At 36.5% G+C, this 18640-nt stretch overlaps 1 protein-coding gene across 1 annotated transcript; it reads right to left on the bottom strand.

Moving 5' to 3' along the window:
- Nucleotides 1-14478: 14478 nt before the first annotated feature.
- LOC129921719 (uncharacterized) lies at nucleotides 14479-17274 on the bottom strand. The gene has a single exon (XM_056004286.1). It carries the CDS (start codon nucleotides 17272-17274, stop codon nucleotides 14479-14481), a length of 2796 nt encoding a protein of 931 aa, XP_055860261.1.
- Between the last annotated feature and the right edge of the window lie 1366 nt (nucleotides 17275-18640).

The raw sequence follows: 18640 nt of genomic DNA on the forward strand, positions 1-18640 counted from the left end.
CGGTTCCCTCATCTAGTTTTAAAAGTGTTTTTGTTTGTTTGAACACCAGCGTCGACTTCTTTTACCGACTGTTGGCCTTTCGTCGGTGTTGCTGTTCCAGCATTGAGTTCGACATTACCTCCTTTTGAGTTTGTTTTTAGTTCAAGTACTCATCAACGCGGAAGCGCTCAACAACTGGCGAACCCCGACTGAGCTTAGTGCCATCATCATTCAGAAGTTTAAAAGCCCTCTGTTAGGAGGAGGCAGAAGTTCAAGTCATCGGCCTAGGCTGCAGCTAGACCCTGAATGTACAGCCACGTCGGTGAAGTAAAGCCAGTGGGCTTTGGATTCGTATATCTAGAGCTTGGAGGTAACTTTTATAAACTTTTATAAACGCTCATACACTGGGGCATCGTATTAAAGCCTGAAGATGTTCTGTATCTAGAAGGCTACAGTTTTGTGGAAGGGAAAAAAAACGTCCTGTCGAAACCGTACTGAAGAGATATCGCCTGCCCGGCATATTTAGAACGAACGTTGAAGGTCACCTCTGCAAGGCCAAGATCGACCGTTTAGGTTGCGCCAAAAAACTTTGACTTGGGAGTCATTATACTACCTAAGCACAAAAGTACAGTAGCATTATACTGCTCTGCAAATCGGTTGAATCTGTGCTACACGTTAGATAGCCAGATAGCCGTTATTCTATCACTGGACTTTCACTGGACTTTGACTTTGTCACTGCAGCTGCTGATGGTCCGTTCCAGTTTCACCTTGTACAGACGAACACCAGGAATAACCGTGCCTGCGTCGGAACCAGCAACCGGAACCAGACGCTACGCCACCGAAGAACCGGAGCTAGACGATAGTTCCCCATGTTTTCGTGTGCTCAAAAATGTAAATAATGTCAAGTACTTCCGTGTTCTCGTGTGTTCCAAAAATGTAAATAATGTCAAGTACTTCCGTGTTCTCGTGTGTTCCAAAAATGTAAATAATGTCAAGTTCCTCCGTGTTCTCGTGTGTTCCAAAAATGTAAATAATGTCAAGTTCCTCCGTGTTCTCGTGTGTTCCAAAAATGTAAATAATGTCAAGTACTTCCGTGTTCTCGTGTGTTCCAAAAATGTAAATAATGTCTAGTTTCTCCGTGTTCTCGTGTGTTCCAAAACGTAAACGATTATTAGGTGACAATGATAAATTGCCTTGAATCCAACTTTAGATACAACAGATGATGTACCTGATCGGACGAAGCCCTCAAATGTCTTTGGGGGGGGGGGGTATTTTGCTTGGCTAGGCTTGTAAGAGCTTTATACATGACGACAAACATTGAACTTCACAACATAACACCGTATCAGCAGAGAACATATCTATTAGTAGAATGTAACCTTGTGGACTATAGGGCAGATGATGTAAAGGTGATCTGTTTCTGTGGCCTACAGTTAACGAGGGTGTTATGTGGACAGCACAACCGCCTTTACTTTTCCCCAACTAATGTCAGGAACCCATTAGAGCTGGTTGGACTCAGAGGCGCCCGAAGATCCCGAAATTAAAAATCCCAGTCTTCACCAGGATTCGAACCCCGGACCCCGGTTCGGAAGCCAACGCTTTACCGCTCAGCCACCGTGCCTCCAGAATGTAACTATATATAGGCAATCCAGCCGTAAATGCTTATTGAGCAGTTGGAATACAGAACAAATTTTGTTTCGCATATCATAAGTATAAATTAAAACATCTCAAAAAGTCACTTCTATTTTTCGTAGAACAAAATCATATGTCCTTTCTCTCTGTTGACCAAAAAAAAAAGCCCTTATGACCACATGGTAAGATTCAGACCGAGAGTCTTTTCATGTGAATCAAACACGAATTATACTTTAGTGAACATGAGTCGCCTCGTGTCACAGTGGTTCTCGAACATTGCTTTGACAATTGGTTAGTTGGGTCATAAAAAACAATTTAACGCCAATAAAAATAAAAATACTACAAATGCTATCCATGTACCGGTCTGCTGTTAAGTTAGTAGACAAGGATACCGGTCCTGATGTTTGGTTTGTAAACAAAGATACCGGGCATCGTGACCAGTTTGTATACAAATATATTCACTGTTCATAATAATAATAATAATATAATTTATAGAGAGCTGTTAACAAAATGTAGACTCAAAGCGCTGAAATAATATTACAAAAATAAACACGAGAGCTAAGATTACAAACTAAATGAGTCAGTTCCGAACCTTAGGCCCGTGCACTGAAAAAGCCCGCGGACTGTAGCCTTTGAGGGAGAAACGTGGCACCACTAATAGCGTTGAGTTCATTGAGCAAAATGCTCTCTGATGGACATATGGAGTGATCCGTTCGCAAATGTATAAAAGCATCTATATACATAATTCTCTTAATGGCTAAACCATACCAGGCACCAAGAAGTAAAAGAAAGATTACTTTTTTATTACACTAGAGTTACCCCACATTACTTACTGGCCCGAAAAAAGGGGGGCGGGGGAGAAAAAGAAGTATTCACCCGTCACTCTATAGCAGGGCCGGACTTAACCATTGTGACCAAGAAGTCATTAAAAGATCTCTCTTTTATTTCTGCAAGGCGGACTAGAGTTACCCCAAGTAACTTTAGCGGCTAAAACAAAAAAAAAGGGGGGGGGGAAACAACAAGTAATCTACTCTGTATTCACCCATCACTAAATAGCAGGGCCGGACATAACCATTGTGGGGCCCTATGTGAAACAGATTTTACGGGGCCAGGTTTGGGTCGGGATACGGATAATAGGAAAAAATTAAGAGTTTGTATTAGAAAATAAATGCGTCTTTTCATTTTTTTCATTCTTTACTACGTACATAATTACTTAACGAGTCTTAAGTGAGCGAAGTCATACAGTATATCATAAAAATTTTGTTTTCTACTTAGATCATGCTCATAGTAAAAATTACCAAATGTCTCTATCTATATTCGAGAATTGTTGACCTCAAGTAATTCTTAATTAGTCTGAGGTAAGAGAAGCTTCTTTCGCCAGATTCCACAATTACGGGTATTGCATATTGCTGTTTTTTTTTCTCGCGCATAGGATTGGCGTTTTTCATATTGAATGCCACGCCAAAATGTGTTCTTTTCTTGTTTGACGACTCGAAATTAAGCAAACACTATTGCATAACGCGCAATGACAAAACTCAGAGTAGTCTTGTAATATCATCGACTATACATGTACAGTACACTATAGGCCTACAGGTTGTTAAAATCAGTCAAACACATTCTGTTTATTTTTTTGGTCATGGAGGGTGTGTATTAAGATGTTTTTTTTTTTTTCTAGATTAGGTTATCCTAATGCTTTTAGATCTATAGACCAATTAAGACCTAGATCACAAAAATATTATTCTTTTTGCTTCCTCTAAAGTTTAAGCTATAAAAAGGGTGTAGGCTACTTGATGTTAATAAATTATTGTTTGTAGCAAATGTATTGATTAAAACTATTAAATATTGACCTAGCTCGCTAACCAGATTCCCACTAGAAACATAAATTAAACACCATCACGTGACTTGAAACACATTCAGAACAACACACGTTCATAATATTGCATAGAAGCTTTTGGCACAAAGTGCAGATATTGACTCCCATAACTTCTACTTCACCCTCTTCAAATGCAGATTGGCAAAATAGTTGTTAACTGCATCATTTTTCGATAATCAAATTTATTGATATCACATGACCAGAAAACTGGAATGTGTATATCTAAAGCTACCACATGTTGAACAGATTTACAAATTATAATTAAACTTTGTAGTTCGTAGTACTTATGCATGACTAAATGCATTACGTTGGAAGTAATCATTTTCTTTTTTTAAATAACGTCTGTATTATATAAGATAAGATAAGAAGATAACTAACAAAATTAAACAACGATTTTAACTAAACAACTTTTTTCTAGTTAATTTTTGGCCTTAATTATTTTTGTTAGTGAAACTAAAAGTGTCTAGCTTATCAGTTAACTTTTGCCCATCACTAGTATCGCTAAGATATCTTATTAAGCGCTATATGGGTATCTTATTAGCGCTACCCATATTATATTTAGTGTAAAGCCAATAACATGTTTAGAGCTTATCTAATATCTTAGTAAGTGCTATGCAGATATCTTATTTAGTGGGATACAGATATCTTATTTAGTGGGATACGAATATCTTATTTAGTGGGATACGGATATCTTATTTAGTGGGATACAGATATATTATTTAGTGGGATATATATATCTTATTTAGTGGGAAACAGATATCTTACTCTAAAATGTATGCGATAACTCTAAAGTTCATCCGATTACTTTAAACTTAATCCGGCTACATTATCCATGTACTCAGTCTTCAAAGAAAACACTGACCCAACTATCAATGACAAAAAATTGTGAAACGAAAATCTTTTATATCACAAAAAAATCACTTAATTTGACATAGGAAGTAAGGGATGTGTGATCGCTCAATTAAGGGAGGTAATGCAATCTATACTAACGTAAGAAAGTCGTGGGGAAGAGTAGTCAACCCTAGCATGGACTATGTCCTTCATTATATTGATGCATTATTACCTATACGGTTCCTTGAATTTTTGTCGATAGGCCATGTGCGCTTGGCTTGGCTACCTAGAAGGGGGCTCGAGGTTCGATACCCGACTCGGGCAGAGTTGTGTTTACTGAGCGCCTAAAGGCAGCACGGAAAACCAACTCCTAGATACCCTCTTTACCCCCCCCCCCCCAACTGGTCCACAAAAGAGATTGGGCCAAAAGCGCTTTCGAAACGATGAGTCTCGTGATCAAATCTTGGTGATGTTTGCGATTTTAAATTTAAATTTCCGGATTTTTTAAGACACCTCTGAGTCGACCCCTCTAATAGGTAACTAACGTTTACGTCATCTGCCCTAAAAGGGTGCGTTACATTTTACTTTGGAATTCTTGCTTACTTGTGGAGATAGTTGGCATTTACTTTACACACAATTCTTGTTGTATGAGGCTATTGAAAAATAAAAATAATAATAATTATTTCAATCGCTTGTACTTGCTTATTATCAAGGGAACATATTCGACATGTCTGAAAGACTTACTGTTACATTAACACAATGATGGGAAGCGTGGTCGAGAGGCCAAGTGCGCTTGAACTTGGCTTGGCTTGGCTACCTAGAAGGGGGCTCGAGGTTCGACACCCGACTCGGGCAGAGTTGTGTTTACTGAGCGCCTAAAGGCAGCACGGAAAACCAACTCCTAGATACCCCCTCCCCCCCCCCCCCACAGGTCCACAGATGAGATTGGACCTAAAGCGCTCTGAGCATGCTATAAGCATGAAAGTAGCGCTATATAAAAGCTAAAATAATAATAATATTACTGGAACACACATTAGATACTATAATGATTCAAAAATTGGAAGTGGACTGTGGAGTGATCTGATATTTCCTTCGCTAGGCTCTAACTAGCCCGTTCCCTGGTGCGCTAGTGGAGGAATACGCCGCGATAAATTGTATTTCCAGTGCTGGGAATATCAAGAAAAGTGTACCACCCTACTCCTGCCTCGCAGGAAACTATCAGTTTCTTGCCAGAGCACTACGGGAGGATTGAGTCATTCCTGCTCTGATTTTTGAATAGGAGTTCAACTCAGGTATTTCATTCGTGACGAGACGGTATATGGAAAACTTCTATAGAAAATGTTTTAGCGACAAATGAACGGAATCGGAGACACAATTGTGTTATTTGTGTATCTAGTACGCATGAAAATTGCTTAAATACCAAATTTGTAATTGTTGCTTGATATGTACAAAGTATGAAATAACTCAAAGGACTTAATTTAGGTATCTGTTTGAATTAGTAAGAATACTAAGAGATTTTAAACATATTTACGTTACTATGGCAATATTTATTATTATGGAGATGATATAAGACACCGAATAAAGAATTCCTTTGGCAATACGTTGTATATATATAGAAAAGTCTGATGTAAGCCTTATATGTAATGATATGTGAGAGACTGTTTAATGGATGTACGTTTCGTTTACTATCGTTGTAATGTTTGTTTATAAGTAAAATAAAATGTGAAATTGATAACTTACAATAGTCCGTTAGAACTACGACGACTGCGTGGTCTTGTAGACGAAGAGGTTAGACTATATCTTATGGAGTGGCGCTTATTTAGTGGGATACAGATATCTTACTTAGTGGGATACAGATATCTTATTTAGTTGGATACAGATATCTTATTTAGTGGGATACAGATATCTTATATAGTGGAATACGAATAATATACGAATATTTATGATCTCAGTAGACCACAAGGACATGTAAAAAATAAAATTAGCGTCCTTTGTCTAAAAATACTTCGCATAGGGAGTAGGTGAAGTGTGATCACTTAAGCAAGGGAGATAATACAATCTATCCTAACGGAAGAAAGACGTGGGGAAGAGTAGTCATCCCTAGCATAAATAATATTTCATTAAAGAATTAATACTTATTATTACCAACATGGTTTCTTTTGTTATTACTGGAACAAAATGTAATGTAGTTAGACGCGTAGAGTTTATTGACTAGTTGGAGATTTCCCTCGTGACTCTACAGTACATTAAAAACTTCTACATAAAATTGCTTAGAGACAGATAAATGTAGGAGGACACACAATTGTTTTATTACTATAACTAGTAATGTATGAAAATTGCTTAAATACCAAATTTTTAATTGCTTCTAAATATGTGGAAGATATAAAATAACATAAAGATATAATTTAGAAATCTTCTTTAATTAATAGGAATAAGAGATTTCAAACATATTTACCTCACTTAGGCATGGGAAAGATATAAGATTAATGAAAAAAATAATGTCATTGTCAAAAAGATATGTGTAGTCAGGTGCGGGCTATATTTATAATGATAAGTGAGAGACTTATTAATTAAGGTTAATTTGTTGTTGTTTTTTCAGTATCGTTTCTAAGTAATTTAACAAGTAACATAGTGAACTTACAATAGAAAGTTTGCAGTCTGATAGAACTACGACGACTGTCATGGTCTTGTAAAAAAAGAAGCTAGTCTATATTGTTGTGATCCTGCCTTGAAAACTGGCGGTTCCAGGAAGGGGGGGGGGGACACTCGGCCGACGAATTTTAGTAAAGAAATCACACAATTTGTATACGAATTTATTAGTTATGTTAACAATTTATATTGATTATTTATATTTCAACCTATTTTTAGATTATTTCGCCCCCCTCTAGTATGTTGGCCGATTGGGTGGATCGGAAGGTGACGATGGCATCAATCTCGCCGCCCCCTCACACCATAAACTTTCGAGTGGTGGGCGGTTCAATTTATTTGTAGAAATCACAGCGTGTTAACGGAATCAATTAGATATCTATATAATTAAAACTTTTTATTGATATTTTAACCGATCTTTATATTATGTCGTTCCCCCATTAGCGGATCGGTTGGGGGGCGGGGGCGAATACATCTACTGTCCTATATTTAATTAGTTTGTAAATAAAATTAGTTGAATTACATTATAAATTTTATATTATGTCGCTACACTTCTGGTATGTTAGGTGTCCCATTTTTATGGAGAAATCATAATTTTTGAACAAATTTGTTGAATATCTATAAAATATAAGCTACATATTGATGTTTTAACCCAATTTAATATTATGTCGCACAAACACTCTGATCTCAAATTTTATCATTAGTAAATAAAAATTGAAAAAGGGTTGTACCAGGTGGGAGGGGCGACACATGCTGTTCTGTTTCCGTTAGCAAAGTCTCGCCTTGCTCCTCTTTTATGGGTGCTCTATGTCTACTTTTTGCTCCAGTGAAATCTCATATATATATATATATATATAGTAGCATGTGTCCGAGCCTCGATCAGTTGAATAATTTTGAATAATTTATTTATGAAAATATGAAAGTATATATAGTTACATACAAGAATGTATTGCTTAGAAGTATAGGATTTATATACTGACTATATATTAACTATTAACGTTTGTTAAACTCACCCTGTATCGGTTGTATCGTACAGGTTAGAAGGATAGTAAGTATGGTCGCCAATACCAAAGTTCTCATTTTAGCTTAGTTCTTTTTAGGTGATTTCGTTGTGAGTTAAATTGTGTTTAAATATCAGTTTTTTGTTTTATTACTTTAAGTTGTATATCTCAGATCAAGTTCAATCTGTCAATATTGTATTAAAAGTTATATTGATTTTTTTTTGTACAAAACACAATTTTAATAAAGGTATTGAAAGTCAATTTATAAAAAATAGAATACGCCTTCGATTTAGTTCTACTAGCTACCATAGAACTCGGAACAACGACCGATCAACAATAGTTGGTGCCTGAATGGATGGATGGAAGGACAGGTGGAAACGAGACCAATTGTTACAGAAGACCACAACACTGATCTGTTTCGTAGCAGCCTCTAGGCAGTGGAGACCAATAGCTCGTTGCCACATGGCATAGACCTGTGATGTGCCAACGAGCAACTGGTCTCCACTGCCCACAAGTTGTGACGTTGCCTTCTATGACGATTGGTCTCGATGGAAGGTTAATTCATCCCACATTATTCTGCGATATAATTCTTAGGAAACTCTAAATTCCCATTAATCCTATTTGTCAGTCCTCGAAAACTTAAGATGCTTGCCAACATTCAAGTGATCATAAAATCTGTCAACTACACACTGCCAAATGTTTCATTCATTATCACTGCTGACACCTTTGTTAATACTCTGTCGTTGAGTTGTAGATCCAGACAGTAAGTGCATTTAATCGGTTGCTGGCATTTTCGATTCTAGATAATTGCCAACAGATATCCAAGTGATCAGAAAATCTGTCAACTAGACACTGCTATATGTTTTATTCATCATCACTGATGACACCTTTGTTAATAATTTGTCGTTGAGTTGTAGATTCAGTCAGTCAGTCCAGCTAAACCTTAGATGACGTATTAGATTCTAAATTCATTATAACACACATAAAAATGTATCTCTTATTAACAGTGTATTGACAGAATCCAATTTCAATACAGATGCATGGAGAAAAGCATGTGCCATTCATATTGAACAGTTTGAACAAAATTAAAATTAAACTCACCCTAACAATAACGCCCCTTTCTGTTAGGTACTCGTCTTGGGCTTGCTTTTTCTCCATTAAACACTAACTATTTATAACCTTCACTACGGCAGCCTTATTTTTTTTTTACATCAGAATCGATTTAGTTTATATTCCTATACAACCAAATTATTCGCTCAGTTTTTTTGTTATGATTACGTCCGTAACACTAATGTGCATTTCTAGCCCTAGTGCTTTATTGCTTTTTAAGTGTCCAAAAGCAATATACAATCATATATTGAACAATATCTATCTAATATAATCTGAGATATCTCTCGGAAATCCTGACTTAAACTCTGACTTTATGAAGGACATTCAGAACACACTATGCACAGCTATGAATCAAGTATATAGTGTCTGTGGGAGACACTTGGTACCTTTTATTACCAAATACGATCAGTCAGTTCGGTTATAAAAACAATTAAACGCCAGTAAAACGAAAAAAATATTAAGAGGGCTATAATACAAATACTATCCTTTTACGGCCTGGTGTCCAGTTTGTAAACAAAATACCGTGTAAAATGTCAGTTTATAGACAAAGAAAAGGACCGAGGACCCAAACTCTTCTGTCGGGGTTGTAGCTTTTGCCATGCTCGTCTTCCCGGGCACCTCTGACAGTTTATCAGTTAATATATTAAATAAGTAATTCGAGAAAAAGTAATGGTAATATTGTTATGAATGTTATGACTTTGCCTTGCGCACCGCCATCCAAGATAGTGCAGAAAGAAGGTGCGCACTATCAGTGACCAGACAAGTCGGATGTTGACATAAGAGACTAACGATTTCCGCCCAAGTCTAGAGCCAATATGGAGATGCTGTGCTCAAGGCAGATGTCCTTTGTGTTTGTCATGTCTCCGTGTAAATAAACGCCTATGTCCTCGTTGAGTTGCCTCACTTCAGTTATTACATTGGTCTCAGAAGTGGGATTATAGGCGACTCAACGAGAGGAGGTAGGATTCTAGCACAATGGCATCTTTGAAACAACTAGATCAGCTTTTAGTTAAAGAGCTAAGGCAGGAACTTCGTTACAGACGCCTGAAGCTTGGTGGTAGCAAGAAGGTGCTTACAGCTCGTCTCCGGCAAGCCCTAATTGATGAAGACGAAGATCCGGAGACCTACCTTTTTGAAATTGAACCGGAGATTTATGAGCTTATTGGCAAGATAAATGAAGGTATTGATGCAATGTGTGAACAAATGAACAGTATGGGGAACAAGGTAGATAAAATGGTGTCTCAGCTGAAAGAAGGAGTAGACTCGTTGGTAAAGGAGCAGTTGCCTGTAGACTCGTTGGTCAAGAAGTTGCGTGGTCAAGACTGTGGTTGCACAAACAGTGGTGACAGAGACGCTGGGGATTGGAGCGCCGTCTGTGTCTGTGTTGTGGGCAAGTCTTGTGGTTGTGACTTTCAAGACGAGAAACGTGATGGCGATTGCTGTGATGATCTCAACGAGATGTACCGAATCGAACGGAAAGAGACAAATGAAGAAACTGAAGACTGTTACGTGCCTGAAGCGTTTGTTCCTGTTGTACCTGTTACCAGTACCTTAACTGAAGTCTGTTATGTGCCTGAAGCGTTTGTTCCTGTTGTACATGTTACCAGTACCTCAATGAGCCGGACAGATCAAGACAACGTTGGGTCTGCGTTCGAGCCTGTTGCTGTGGACTTTAAAGACCTCTGCCTATCTTCCGGTGCCTACGAAGAAAATTCGAAGCTCGGCAACTGCATCCAGAAGTTTACCATGAATTGTACGTGCGGCGCATCACACAAAGAATTTAGATGCCAAGAAAACCACCAACAGGGTATATGTACTTCTACCATCATCATCGACATTGGCATAGATGAATGTCAATCGGACCACTCTAAATCTGAGCCGTCAAGAGGAAGACATTTTCCACTTGAAACTGAAGAGACCTGTATTCTGGACGTGAAACTGTTGTCTGAGGATGACTGCGGTGCATTGGACTTTGTTTGCAACGTGGCTGCATGTGAACCTGCAGCTCCTTTGAGAGGCGTCTGTCGGGAAGGTCTGCTGAGACAGCGTGTCCAATCAACGGCTGTGCTGAAGAAAACAGTGCTCGACAATATCTCTTTGTGTGTCAAACGGCCACGTCATCGTCGCAACAACAGCCTGGTCAACTGGAGAAAGAGAAAGCGGCACTGGAGGAAAACAATACGGATGGTTTCGTGGGGAACACGCTCCCTGCCGCCTGTGGCTCCCACTGATCGACCTCCACCTGAACTGTCAAACCTCAGCTGCACTGTTTCTTTTCGGGACGAAAAGTGCTAAGACGGGGGCAATGTTATGAATGTTATGACTTTGCCTTGCGCACCGCCATCCAAGATAGTGCAGAAAGAAGGTGCGCACTATCAGTGACCAGACAAGTCGGATGTTGACATAAGAGACTAACGATTTCCGCCCAAGTCTAGAGCCAATATGGAGATGCTGTGCTCAAGGCAGATGTCCTTTGTGTTTGTCATGTCTCCGTGTAAATAAACGCCTATGTCCTCGTTGAGTTGCCTCACTTCAGTTATTACAATATGTTAACTTAAACAAGTTAACAACGAGAGTTTATGTAACAAAATTTAATGAAGCAATGATAATAATAAGGCTTGTATTCGAGTCGGAAGATCAGTGAGGAATGCAGTATTTCCCGTGGCTGCGCAGCCCCAACTGTGACCTACATATTTTGCCACATCCAGGGCAAGCATAACCATTGTCCGCCTGTCGTCGATTTAGATTTTCTTTTCGCCGTCTGCGTCTGTCCTCGGCAGCGGATTTTCTTTTGGTCTCAAATGTGTATCCCGCGGCCTTTGTGAGTGACCTCCAGCTGTCTCATTCTGAGGCCACATGAAACCATGTGCTCTCCTCTATGTCACCTAAGACAAGTTGGCGCCTAAGCTGGTCTTTGAAGCGTTTCCGTGGGGCGTCTCTGTTACGTCGACCACCTTTTAGGTCACCAAAAAAAAAACTGCCTTTAGCATACGATTGTCCCCCATACGGGAAACGTGCACTGCCCAGCTTAACTGTCGGACCATGAGAAGTCCCTCTATACTGTCCAAACCAGCGTTCACAAAGACATCGCTTTTGTAGTGCGGTCTTGCCACCGTATATCCATGATGGAGCGCAAGCACCTTTGGTGAAAGCGCTTAAGAAGTCTTAGTTGTTTTCTGTCACTGCGTTATTTTATATATTATGAACGTGGCTGTGGTTATCAATGTAGGCGTGGTGGTGACATTGGGTTCTTGTTACAAATCACTGAATAATGAAATGACGCTGGGTGTAGCAGACACAATAAGTTTAATATAACACCACATAGTGAATACACCATACAATTCGACCCAGGAATGGTCAGTATTAATCCAACAGTAATATACGAATATCACAACTTAGTACTTATTCTATAACCAACTACTTTAAACATCTAATTCTACTGCTTATATCTTAAGTGACTCAATACAAGTGCTTGCTACAAGATCTCTATGTGGACTGCCTGCCTTTAACTCTCTGGTTCACCTAAGGTCAAAAGTGTTCACCTTAGTGCAACATGGGTTGTGAATAAGATTCACAATATGGAATTAACATACACAATACAGAATTAGGGTTTCTATTCTATGGCACCAACTTTGAGGTGGTGACATTACCTATCACCCCCCTTTTGAAAAAAATTTTGAAGAAATTTTTTTCAGCTTGACGACATAATTATCATAAGTAGGATCAATTGGAATTCTTGGGGTCTATCAAATGTACAATTGCAGAGTTCAAATAGAACTACAAACTTCAAATAAAATATATAATATGACAGTGTTACACAAAATATTTGCTGAATCAAAAAAAATTCATACAAGGGCAAAATTCTCTAATTCATCATATTCTTGTAAGGCAATTCAAATAATTGTCTGAGTCAAATACTTAACCTCTCAAATAATTCTTTACATGTAGTTCTAATATATACATCAATATTCAAATGTGTTCAATATTTACAAGTCTTTTTCATAATAATATGTGCAAAGTGTGATGAAAATTTCAATGACAATCTCCTATGTCACAATGTGAAAAATTAATACAAGTTTTTATTCACAATATCTATTTATAAAAAAAATCTTTGACACTATAGAAATGTTAGAAGTCTGGGTTTTTTTGACACCAATAGTACAATATGTACAAATCATGTAGAAAATGTTACAAGTAAGTCTCAATATGTAAGTGATAAGTATAGAAAAATTCAAAATATGTGTCAAAATTCAAGATCAAATTGATTAATGATCATTGTTACAAATTCAATGTATCTGTTTACTTCAATATGAGGTTTGACATCTCCATAAAAAATTGTTGTGCATTAATATTACACAAGTAAATATGTATAATTCAAGTATCAAAATATTTGCTCAAAAGTATGAACATCAAATCAAAATAAATATCTTTCATAGTGCTTGTTGCATGCACCTTACGTTTCAATTAAGTATTTCTCCATATAACAGTTCAAATAATTTGTAGCTAGTAATGGCAAAAGTTTAATGTTACATTGTTTATCAAATAACTATTGTGTACAAAGTTCAAAAAAACTCTTTTGTCAAAAAAAATTAACTGAGAAAATGTGTCAGTTGTGATACAATCTTTGAGTTTACATTAATTTGTTCAAGCATCTATATACATGCATAACATCATAATGGTTTAGTTGTATTTATTTTGATCTGTTGTGAAAAAAATGCAAGTCCAATTTAAAAATAATATCAAGTTTTTCTTTCAGTACTTGAAATATCAAAAAGTTTGTACAACAATCTTCTTGTTTACATCAATGATTGTTACAAAAAAATATAGTCCATAAGAATAGTTTGACAAAAATGTTTTCAAAAAAATACAAGTGTATGTCAATATTTGATTACACTAATTGACATTGAATAAATAAGTTACATTATGACTTAATCTCCTTTTTCAATAGTATTGAAAAATGTGACTAAGTTATATAATTGTGATAAATGACATAGTAAAAAATTCCAATCTTGTTTACAATAGCTGTAGAAAAAAATTTGTCACAGTTGTTCTCAATACAATGAGAAAAAATAATGTTTACATTGTATGGAAAAAACTTAAGCTAGGTACTGAATAAGTTTGGAAAAAATTCAATGTTTGTTTACATTGTTGAGTACAAAAATGTTATTCTTGTTGACAAAAGAATGTGAAAAAAATGTAGGTTACAATGAAGTAATCAAATTCCAAAGTTTGTTTACAAATAGAGTTTTTTTTTTTTTTTTAAAAAATGAAGTCTTAGTTCTAGTTCAATGTTTACAAATATAGAATACAATGTTTTCAAAATAATGCTCAGTGTTTACAAAATAATGCTCATAGTTGGTTGTAAAAATAATTTTTTACTTTAAGGTGTGAATCTTAAATCTTTGACATTTAGCAATACAAGTTTTGACTAACATGACATAGATCATTATCTAAGTCATTCTGATTATCTTGAATATATCTGGACATAAAATCAGCAATAACATTATCTTTCCCTTTTATTTGTTTTATTTCAAAATGTAAATCAGCTAGGATCATGGTCCATCTTGTAATTCTACTATTGGTATTTGCTTTAACATTTAGAGTGGTTAATGGTTTATGATCTGTAAATATTAGGAAAAATCTGCCTAACAGATGTCTTTTTAGTCGCAGTGTACACCACACTATGGCTAAACATTCTTTTTCTATGGTGCTGTATCTTGTTTCTGCCCTGGATAATCTTCTGCTAAGATATTCTATGGGGACCAGATTATTCTTATCATCTCTCTGCATAAGACATGCTCCTATGGCAGTGTCAGATGCGTCTGTGTATAATTCAAATACTTTATCTTTACTGGGTATATGTAATCTCTTATCATCATTAAATATTTCTTTGAGTTTATCTACTGCTTCTCTACATTCTTTAGAAGCTGCAATTATTTTCTTATATGTGTCCTTGTTGCTGTTCTTTACTTTTAATAAGTCATAAAGAGGAGATATTAATTGTGTATAGTTACTAATAAATTTCTTGTAAAAATTAAATAATCCTATAATGGCTTGAATGTCTTTTTTAGTTTCTGGTGGTTTAACTTGCATTATTTTATTTAGGTTGCTTCTAGTAGGCCTTATTTGTTTGTTTCCTATTTCATAGCCTAAAAATTCTATTTTAGTTTTCCCTATATGTAGTTTATCAGGGGCTATAGTCAACTTGTTCTCCCTCAGCCTATTTAATACTTGTTTGAGAGTTTTAATGTGATTTTCCCAAGTTTTTGAAAATATGCAGATATCATCCACGTAGAAAACTACATCTTCTATTCCCTCCAGCAACTTGGCCATACATTTTTGGAATGTTGCCGTACTGTTCACCAAGCCAAATGGCATCACATTCCATTGGTACACTCCTACTAGACCTGGCAAATTGCAGCTGAACGCGGCAAACTTTTTGGATCTCTCCTCCATCTCTATTTGCCAGAACCCACGGTTCAAATCACAAGTGGTAAATATTTCTGAGCTTCCTATTTTTTCTATCAACTGTTCTGGTAGAGGTAGTGGTTCTGCATCAATCACTGTTTTGCTATTCAATTCTCTAAAATCACAGCACACACGTAGAGTGTTATCTTTCTTTTTGACTATTACTATTGGGGACACATATTCACTTTGTTCATCTACCCTTCTGATTGTTCCATCCTTCAGTAACTTATTTAATTCTTCTTTAACTTTGTCACAGTATGCTGTTGGTATTGTATAGTTTTTTTTCTTTATTGCAGAATAGTCTTTCAATCTGATTTTATGCTGAATTATGCTTGTCCTCCCTAGTTGATTTGTAATCACATCCTTGTACTCTCTCAATACATTTTCTACTTGCTCTTCATTTGCTGCTGGTGTTTCAATATGTTGTGATACAGCACAGGCATGAAGAAAAAAATTTAGTTCGCTATCTGTCTCATCTTCAAATATCTCACATTCTTCCGCATCATTGCTTTGTACTACCATAGCATGTTCTCTTCTGGGGCTACCTTTCAGTTTGTTGACATGTAATTTCCTCACTATTCCATTCATCTCAACTTCATATGTTACGTTTCCTACTTTCTTTTCAATAGTATATGGACCATCATAAAATTCTTCCTCATCTCGCATTTTTACGTAAACTGTATCTCCTTCTTCAAATTCTCTTAACACTCTATTTTTGTTTTTAATGTCTCTGTGTTTCTTTGTGCTTCTTTTAATATTCTCTTGTGCCGTTTTGACCGCATATGTTAACTGATTTTTGTTCTTCACTATAAGTGGGAAATCTTCTTCTTTAATCTCAAGCATGTTTTGTTTCCATAAATGTAATGGTCCTCTCATTTTTCTGTTATGTACTAATTCATATGGAGAGAAACCTGTTGATTCGTTCTTGGCTTCACGGTACGCAAACAATATATATGGTAGCATCTCATCCCAGTTGTTTGGGTTTTCCATACATACTTTGTCCAACATAATCTTCATAGATTTATTCCAACGTTCTACAATACTGTTCGCTTGTGCATGGTAAACTGTACTAAAGACTTGATTGACTTCTGTTAACTTTGCAAATGCGGCTGTTAGGGCCGCTTTAAACTGAGTTCCGTTATCACTGACAATGGTTCTAGGAAAGCCTATCATGGTAAATAATAGTAATAACGTCTGACATATCGTACTTGCATCAATGTGTTTTAATGGGAAAGCTTCAGGCCAGCGTGTGGCAAAATCCATGAATGATAATATGTATCTATTTCCTTTAGCTGTTACAGTTGGAAGTTCAGCTATATCCATGGCTAGTTTTTCGAATGGTGTCTCTACTGTATCTGTTTCTTGTAGAGGTGCTTTGTGTTTCCCTGTGATTGGATTTCTTCTTATGCACTGTACACAACTCTTAGTATATGCCTTCACTTCTTGCTCCATCTTAGGCCAGAAACAGTTGTGTCTTATTTTTTCTAGTGTTCTTGTGTAAGCCATATGTCCAGCCAAGGGACTGTCATGACATGTTTCAATGATGCTTTTTCTCAATTGCTGAGGTATTACTATTTGTAGCACTTCATTTCCATTTCTTATTTTCTTATGCTTTATAGCTACTCCATTTATTTTGCTGTATGGTCCTTCAATTCTGTTGCATAAATTCTTGCATATGTTCGAAATTGTTGGATCATTTTGCTGCATCTCAATTAATTCATCTTTGTTGACATTCATGTTTGGAATTATGGCCATAAAAGATTTGTCTTTCTTGTCATTTTTTATTTTTGATGTGTTCTCCGTTTGACACTCTATATGTACAGTATCTTTGTTTGAAATATACTGTTTGCCTTTATTTCTTTCACTGGTCACTTCACTTGTGTCAGTGTTTCTGCTTTCCTTATCTAAATTAGCTTGAGCTCTTGTTGTTACTGCAGCTACTTCTATATTTTCTTGATTTACACTATTAGCCCATTTTACTAAGGCTTCTTCTGACAGTTCAACTATATTCTCTATGTTCCCTATAATTAGTTCTTCAGCTGGGTTGTTCATTACTATGGCTTTGTATTGACCAGTGAACCATGGTGATTCAATGAAAACTAATGCTGTTTCACATACTTCCCATAAGTCTTTATTTGCATAAGTCAGTGTGACCTTGTCTTCAAGTATCTGTTCAGGTTTTACTAGTGATTTCTTTACAATGATTGAGGTGCAGCCGCTGTCACGTAATGCATATACCTTAATGCCATCCACATAGGCAGGATACACTTTTAATTTGGCTACCTTTGTCTGTATATATGCTACTGTTTCATATTCTATTGGTGTTTCAGTTGCTACAGCTGCTATGTTTTGTCTGGTATGATTGTTATTGTGGTAAGTATGTTGTCTATCTTGAAATTGGTCTCTTCTAGACATTCTGTTGTTTTGCCATCTTCTGTTTGTTTGATGTGATCTACTGTTAGTTGGACTGTAGCTTTGCCATGTTCTTCTGTTATATTGTTGTTGATAGGATCTATTATAGTTAGGACTGAAGCTCTGGAAAGTTCTGTTATCTCTTCCATATTTATGGTTTCTATTTACATGTTGCTGTTTTTCTGATGCCATTCTCTTTCTGCACTCTGCTTTGGTGTGACCCAATATGCCACAGAAAAAACATTGTATGCTCTTGGCATATTTAAATTTATTTGTAGATCTTGGATGGTTTTCTGTCACTGTTGCAGCTACATTGTACAATTCCCTTTTGTCAATGGTGATGTTTGGGTGGGAGTCTTTGTATGTTGTTAAGTTTGATATCAATTCAACTTCATTTTTTATTTTTCTCTCCTTTAGGAATGAGAATGCTGCATCTGTAACATTAATTAGCACATTCTCAATGAGAAAGAAATCTAATATCTGTTTGGGGTCATCTAAGTTACAGTTTGCGAGTTGTAGCCACTTTGTCATGTTCTGGCGCATGTCATGTATTGTTCTTTTTAAATCTGCATTCTTGGCTAGTTTTATTTCCCTAAAAAGTTTTCGATAGTGCTCCTCCGTTTTGCCAAAATGTTCAATTAGTCTTTGTTTTACTGTGTTGTAGTCTTTTCTTTGCTCCATAGTTAGTGTG

Source organism: Biomphalaria glabrata, chromosome 11, assembly GCF_947242115.1.
Source record: "Biomphalaria glabrata chromosome 11, xgBioGlab47.1, whole genome shotgun sequence".
In the NCBI taxonomy this organism is placed as follows: Eukaryota; Metazoa; Mollusca; class Gastropoda; family Planorbidae; genus Biomphalaria; species Biomphalaria glabrata.

Excerpts from the sequence above, each read along its gene's own strand:
- LOC129921719 (XM_056004286.1), bottom strand. The coding sequence starts at position 17,274 with ATGAATGTCAACAAAGATGAATTAATTGAGATGCAGCAAAATGATCCA.